Source organism: Arvicola amphibius, chromosome X, assembly GCF_903992535.2.
Source record: "Arvicola amphibius chromosome X, mArvAmp1.2, whole genome shotgun sequence".
In the NCBI taxonomy this organism is placed as follows: Eukaryota; Metazoa; Chordata; class Mammalia; order Rodentia; family Cricetidae; genus Arvicola; species Arvicola amphibius.
In genome coordinates this window covers 52719013-52726607 of record NC_052065.1, presented here as the reverse complement: position 1 = coordinate 52726607, position 7595 = coordinate 52719013, and the positions used below count along the sequence as shown (strand labels likewise).

The 7595-nt window shown below is 43.0% G+C and overlaps 1 protein-coding gene across 1 annotated transcript; it reads left to right on the top strand.

Annotated features, from left to right (window-relative positions):
- Positions 1 to 1524: 1524 nt before the first annotated feature.
- Positions 1525 to 2547, top strand: LOC119804265 (Y-box-binding protein 1-like). Its single transcript, XM_038315737.1, has one exon. It carries the CDS (start codon positions 1525 to 1527, stop codon positions 2545 to 2547), a length of 1023 nt encoding a protein of 340 aa, XP_038171665.1.
- The last annotated feature ends 5048 nt before the right edge of the window (positions 2548 to 7595 follow it).

Here is a 7595-nt window from a genome sequence, read left to right as displayed (position 1 = left end):
CACTGATGTTGAGAAATGTTAATGATGACTGTTTCTTCCTGTTCTTATGTTGCTGGTGCTGGGCATGGTGGACTATGTGTGTTTGTGTGTGTGTGTGTGTGTGTGTGTGTGTGTGTGTGTGTGTGTCCATATATCCATCTGTGGATTATGACAGTGTGAGATTTTCTATTACCTATGTTTACATGGGTGTCATTAACTTCCTTGGGTTGGAGTTTTGCTTCAGCACCATCTGTAGGACTGGGTTTCTAGATTTAATTGTTTAAATTTGACTTCCTCATGAAATGTTGTATTTGCTCCATCTATGAAAGTTTTGCTGGGTTTATTAGTCTGTGCTGGTATCTGTAGTCTCTTATTGTCTGCAAGAAATCTGTCCAGACCATTCTGGCTTTTAAAGTCTCTGTTGAGAAGTCGGTGGGATTCTTATATATCTGCCTGTATATTTTTTCTTGGCCTTTTTCCCTTGCAGCTTTTAGTATTTGTTCTTTATTCTGCAACTTTAGTGTTTGTTTATTATGTACAGTGGGGACATTCTTTTCTGAACCATCCTTTTGTTGTTTAGAAAGCTACTTGTATTTTTATAGACAGATCCTACTTTAGATCAGGAAAATTTTCTATGATTATATAAAATATATTTTCTGAGTTTTGGGGCTGAAATCCTTTTCCTTTGATACCTATTACTCTTAGGTTTGTTTTTTTCATGATGTGACAGATGTTCATGATGTTTTGTATTAGGAATGGTTTAGATTTAACATTTTTTGACTGATAAATCTATTTCCTCTTTTGTGGTGGGAGCAGCAGGCAGTATTCCCACTGCCCTGGCTTCTGGTCGCCTGGCTAGCTTATGCCCTGAAATAACAACACACAAATTGTATTCGTTACACACTCCCTGGCCCATTAGTTTCAGCCTCTTATTAGCTAATTCTCACATCTTGTTTTAACCCATATTTAGTAATCTGTGTAGCACCATGAGGGGTGGCTTATTGGGAAGATTCTAGCCTGCATCCATCTCAGAGAGGAGAGTCATGGCAACTGCTTTATGGCGGTTGCCTCACTTCCCTTCTTCCGAGCATTCTGTTGTGTCTACTCCACCCACCTATGTTCTGACCTATCAGGCCAAGCAGTTTCTTTATTAATTAACCAATGAAACAGCAGATAGATAGAAACACTCCTACATCACTCCTTCTTCTCTTTGCTACCTGAGATTATCTCTTCCATCTCTGGTATGCTGTTGGGGATGTTTGTATATATATTCCTTATTTATTTACCCAAATTTTCCATTTTCAAAATTTCCTCAGCTTGTGTTTTTTATTGCTTCTATTCCAATTTTTATGTCTTGAATAGCTTCTATCATCTGTTTGTTTGTTTGTTTTTAATGAATTTCTTGTCCTTTTTTAAGGGATTTGCTGATAACCTCTAATTTTGTGGTTGTCTTTTCCTTGGTTTGTTTAAGAATACCTTTCTTCTCTCTTTAAGGACCTCTATCCTCCTCACAAAGTTGGTACTAAGATTATTTTCTTGAGGTCGATGGACACCGGGAATGAACTGCTGGCCCCAGAGAGCCCTGAGAGCACCACCGAGGCTGCTGACCTAGTCACCAATACACCACTGGAGGAGACACAGCAGTCCCTGCAGACTGGAGACAGCACTACAACAGCCATAAACAGTGAGGCCAAGACCCAGCAGCCAGCTGCTGCCCCTGGTGCCATCCTCAGTGCTGCACACACCAAGCCTGACTCTATGAGCAGCAGCACAGACAGTGACATCCCAGGCAGTCTCACATCGGCAGTGCCGGCCTTTGGGGAGAAGACGCTCATAGCAAGGAAGGTTTTGGGGACAGTGAAATGGTTCAATGTAAAGAAGGGTTACGGTTTCATCAACAGAAATGACACCAAAGAAGACATATTTGTACACAAGTCTGCCATAAAGAAATATGCCACCAAGAAGTACCTTCGCAGTGTAGGAGACGGAGAGTCTGTGGAGTTTGATATTGTTGAAGGGGAAAAGGCTGCAGAGGCTGCAAATGTTATGGGCCCTGGTGGAGTGCCTGTTCAAGGCAGTAAACATGCTTCAGAGCATAACCAGTATAGATGCTATCCAGGTCGTAGGGGTCGTCCACGCAATTCCCAGAAATATTACGGGAATAGCAAGAGTGGGGGTAAGAAGGAGCAATCAGAATGCACTCATGAAGGTCAAGCTCAACAAGACCAGCAAAGACAAGTGATGGAGGGTGCTGGCCACCATGGTACAAACGGGCGAAGTGCACCAGTTAGACCGGATATGTATCGTAATTACAGAACACAGTTCCGCAGGGGCCCTCCTCGCCAAAGATATCCCAGAGAGGACAGCAATGAACACTATGAGGAAAATCAAGGAGAGGAGACGGAAGGTCAGCAGCCACCTCGACATCAACATCCCTACAACATCAATTACCAACGAAGACGCCCAGAGAACCCCAAGCCACCGGGTGGGAAAGAGATATCAAAAGCATCAGATCCACCAGATAAGAATCTGTCTGCAGCCAAGGCCAAGCAAGGCGTGACTGAGTAAATGCTGGGTTACCATCTATAGCATCACGTGGCCTGGACATCAAGGAGAAATGGAGATGAAATACCAACAATAAGGAATGAACATCAAGTGCTTTCTTTTGGACTGTTGACAGGATACAATAGAAATATCAGCATTAATTATGTAGCATATCTTACCTAACAAATATGTTGGTTTTTTTAATTTGTTTTTTTCTCAATACACCGTTAATGTTCTTTAAATTATGTCAACAAACTGCAAACATCTCTAAATAAAGGTCTTAAATACTAATTCAAAAAGATCATTTCTTTTGCTGAGTCTGTGTTGGAATATTCAGCACATGTTATACTGGAATGGCTGGGCTCTGGTGGTGACATAGTGCCCTGGGCTTCTGGTGGGGTAGGGTGTTTCTACCTGGTTTTGAAGGAGTGGGCCTGACCTGTGGGTAAAAGAGTTTTAATGTAATTGGCCCGCATAATCTCATGGGAATGTTATGAATAGATGAGGTGGATTTGTTAGAGTGTCTATGGCTAGTTTGTCACTGTGGGGTGGGCTTTGAGGTTTTCTATCCTCAGGATACCACCCAATTTCTCTGTCAACTTACTGTTATCTGCAAGATGCAGGAGTCTCAGCTACTCCGCCAGCACCATGTCTGCCTGCACCCCACCATGCTTCCCACCATGATGATAATCGCTTGGATTTGTGAAATTATGTGCTGTACCCCTCAATTAAATGTTTTCCTCTATATGAGCTGCCATCGTCATAGTGTCTCCTCACAGCAATAAAAACCCTAAGATTGAAGGTCGTACTTGATAATACATTTTCTGTCCCTATAATATGTTTCTCCATCAGTAAAATGAGCCAGATGAACCCAAATTGAATAAAGAAAACATCAGATTTATTTGAACAACGTAACACCTGAGACTTCTCTGTCCCAGAGATCTAGGATGGAGAAGCTGTGCTGACTAATGAAAGCAGGAAAACTTTAGAGGTTATGGATGAGGAATGATGGCATGTTCGCTCAAGCAGGGTTTGTGCCCAAGTACAGTCAAAAGCTGAATCCTGAGGTGGGGATTTGGGCTGCTAGTGGGAAATCTTGCCTGAGTCACCAAGAATAAAGAATTGGGCTTTTGGACACATTCTTTGTTGCAGAATCTCAGAGAGGGTGGGCTTTGGAGAAAGAGACAGGAAGCAAACTTTCTGGATCATGCAAAGAGTGAACTTGAGGTTCCAGGTGAACACCAGGAACTGGGGTATTGCTGTGATAGTGCTGACAATGATTATATTTAGAAGAATTTGCACTATGATACTTTGAGTTATGGAATCATGGAATACTTTAAGTGCTGCTTAATGGGCCATACTAGCAGGAGAATGGAAGGCAGAGGTGCTAGAGTTATTCAAAGTATTAGGCGCTCCCTCAAGAGATGTCAGAGGACAAGAATTTGAGTATATTGCCTAGGATCATCCTTGGAATATTGGTGAATGAAACGGCTGCATTTTGCCCTTGTCCAAAGAATTGGCATGAGGCTCTTTGAAATTAATCCCATAAACAAAAGCCATCTCAAAACATGCAGGGAGCCGATTTGCCGGCCACCATCACAAGATGGCGCTGAGCCCCTGCAGGGCCGAATAAACAACTCCATATTAGACAAGGCTCTAGACAGAACCTCCCTCAGGCATGACCCGTGTCCACTCTCCCTATATAAGCAGCTGCCGTTTAGTGCTCGGGGCCCCTCGTTTCCAGCTCTCCCCTTAACCAAGAGGCTCCAATAAAGCGTGATAGGAGAAGAATCCTTGACTCGGTGGTCGTTCTTCCCTGCTGGCCAGGGGGGTTCGCCGCAACTGGTGCCGAAACCCGGGACGCCGGGACATCTTTCGGTCACCGGGCGAGGGGCCAAAAAGGATCCAAAACTCCACACGCGGGGCGGCGACGTCGATAAGCAAGTCTCCAAAAAAAAAAAAAATGATGATTGCTGAAGTTGAGCCCTAAAGTGTTCTGCCTAGCTTTTGTGGTAATTGTGATCTGTGTGTTCCTGTGTTGTTTTTGATTGAGCTGCCAAAAGCCTGGTCAAGAGAGTGCCTTTGTTATTGCGACAGCGCCTAGTCAAAATCGAAAGTAAGTCCGTTGTAGATAAAACGGCTTTTCTCTAAAAAGACTGCCATAAATTAAGCGGCTCCCCGGTAGGGCGCCCATACATAAGTGCACATTAAGGAAGATTGATAACGGTCGTAAAGGACATTGACCAAAACACACCGTGGTTCGCGGTCTCTGGGGATTTCACCTTGCCTTCATGGGAAAAATTAGGACAAGACTTAAAAAGAGCTAAATATAAAAAAAAAATAGACAACTGCTTACGGGAGGGTGATAATGCAGATCTTGTTAAAAAAGATAGAGAGGCATTAATGACACACCAGGACAACTTATCAAAATCGAAATCAAAAGGGGGAGACTTGGATAGGCCTAAAAAAAAAAAAAAAGGAAAAAAAAGAAAAAAAAAAAAAAAAAAAAAAAAAACCAAAAGTTAAGTCCAAAAAAATGGGCCAAAGAGAGCCCTTGGACAAAAAAAAATAAAATATAATAAAATATAATAAAATAAAATATAAAATATAATATAATATAAAATATAATAATATAATATAATAAAATATATAAAATATAAATATAATATATATAATATAAAAAATATAATCCCCAAGGCCAGGGGATTATTAAAAGGGCTAACAATAGCCTCAAAGATATTCTGACAAAACAAAAAGGGAAAATAACAAAAACAGCATCCCCCAGGGATAAAATTGCCTTGGCATTTTTTACATTTAATTTTTTAATTTTTGATGGTCAAGGCCAAACAGCGGCTGATAGACATGCTAACATGACCCCCAAAGATAAGGGAGTATCTGTTATATAAAAAGATATGTTGGATAATAAATGGTATGGACCGGATCCAGTCATTGCGGGATCCGGGGGAGCTGTTTATGTTTTCCCACAGAGTCAAAAAGTCCCTCATTGGGTACCGACACGGCTGACAAGGAGCCTGAGACCAACAGCTAAAGATGCGGGCTACAACGACATGGATGCTGATCCTGACAATAAAGACAGCCCTGCTAAACGCGAGTCCAATAACGTTATGGGCGATAACAAAGGCCTGGCCCATGCCAATGCCTGTTCATGCTAATTCCTCCATATTGCCCATACTGTTTTCCACCTCCTGCGATCTGGAGGCACCCTGTCTGCCTAACTCAGACGCTAAACAGGAGTTGTTTAATGCTACAAAGATAGCCCTAAATGGGACTATGTGCTTCTCCCTTGAGGGGAAGGGATCCTGCATAAGGCTTTTACGCAAAAACTTGACCAATTGGATGGATCCCCTGATGCAGAGTAAAGTTAGGATAGGGTCCCTGGGCACAACATTAGCCCAGGTGACTCAGGGTGCCACCTCAGGGTGAGGAGGGCCCAGTAATGCTACCACCTTGGCCATGAGAGTGGAGTCCATGGTACCGTTGGGAGGTACATCCACTCCTAAAAATGCCACTCGTTTTAGGGCGTCACCAATACCTTTATAATCAGTCTAATCAAGATTCTACTATCTGATCAGGATGGTCCTGGTATCAATGGTTGCTCTCTAATGAAGTAGGAGCCACGGTGGACATCTCAGCCCTGGCGATGCTACAATTAACTAAGACTTGGCTCCTTAATGTTTCTGGTAGCACATCAGAATCACGGGGCTGGAGAGATGGCTCAGCCGTTAAAGGCTAGGCTCACAACCAAAAATATAAGAGTTCATAGCCATGGTTAATCAGGTACAAACGGCGACCACAATTAACGATGTGGTTTCAAGGACAGCTGATACATTAAAAACCCAAAATAAAACCAACAATCGTATCCTTTCTGACATAATAGCTGCCAATCAGAGGATAGATTATGTACAGACTCGGATGGATAAATTGACCCGTCTGGTCCAGATCAAATGTGTCTCCTATCAAAAACATGTGTACATTACTTCTCTTATCTTTAACAATTCCAAAAATGAGTCATAAAAAATTGGGAGACTGGTCACAAAAAACAGAGCTGTTTCTCCAAAATCAATTGTTCCAGATCACTATCCTAAATAATACTCGTGTCCAGCCCATCACCCTTAAACTGATTGGCTATATTTCCGCTTTCTCCTTTTTTAAGGAATGGGTGGTGGTTGGGATATTTCTGACATGCTGTCTGGGAGGATACATGGTCTGCTTGTGGCTGATTTGCCGTCTTCGAGCCCAAACAAATAGAGATAAGGTTGCTGTCCTACAGGCCTTAGCCGCCTTGAAATGTGGTGACTCTCCCCAAATATGGTTATCGGTTCTTAAGAACCAGTAGACATTTGTCCTGCATAGCCTTTACACCCCTGTAGGGCTTGTTCCCATTGCACCAGGAAAGGTATGCTGAGACAACGCTTGAGGTACTGCCTTTGCACCTCCTAGGGGTTTGTCCCATTACACAAAAAAAGGAGTACCACGAGCCTGGGCCTCCCTTGATCGGCCCCCACATCATGAGGTGGGAGCCAAAACAAAAATAAGACCCCTTGTTGCCTACTTTGCTATAAAAACTAAAAGGGGGAACTGCAGGGAGCCGATTTGCCGGCCACCATCACAAGATGGCGCTGAGCCCCTGCAGGGCCGAATAAACAACTCCATATTAGACAAGGCTCTAGACAGAACCTCCCTCAGGCATGACCCGTGTCCACTCTCCCTATATAAGCAGCTGCCGTTTAATGCTCGGGGCCCCTCGTTTCCAGCTCTCCCCTTAACCAAGAGGCTCCAATAAAGCGTGATAGGAGAAAAATCCTTGACTCGGTGGTCGTTCTTCCCTGCTGGCCAGGGGGGTTCGCCACAAAAACAGTCTAGTATAGACTTGCCATGTGGTTATTAGTGGCAACTCTAAAGAAGATTTATAAAGAGATTGAGTAAATTACAAAATGCCAATATCTGAGGAGGAAAAGAGCACCAGGAAGAGGAATACTGCTAAGTTCTGTGTTCAAGATAAATGGCTTAAGAAATGGAAAATAGAGTGGGAACAACAGGGACAGATCCCA

Coding starts and splice junctions, on each gene's coding strand:
- LOC119804265 (XM_038315737.1), top strand. CDS start 1,525: ATGGACACCGGGAATGAACTGCTGGCCCCAGAGAGCCCTGAGAGCACC.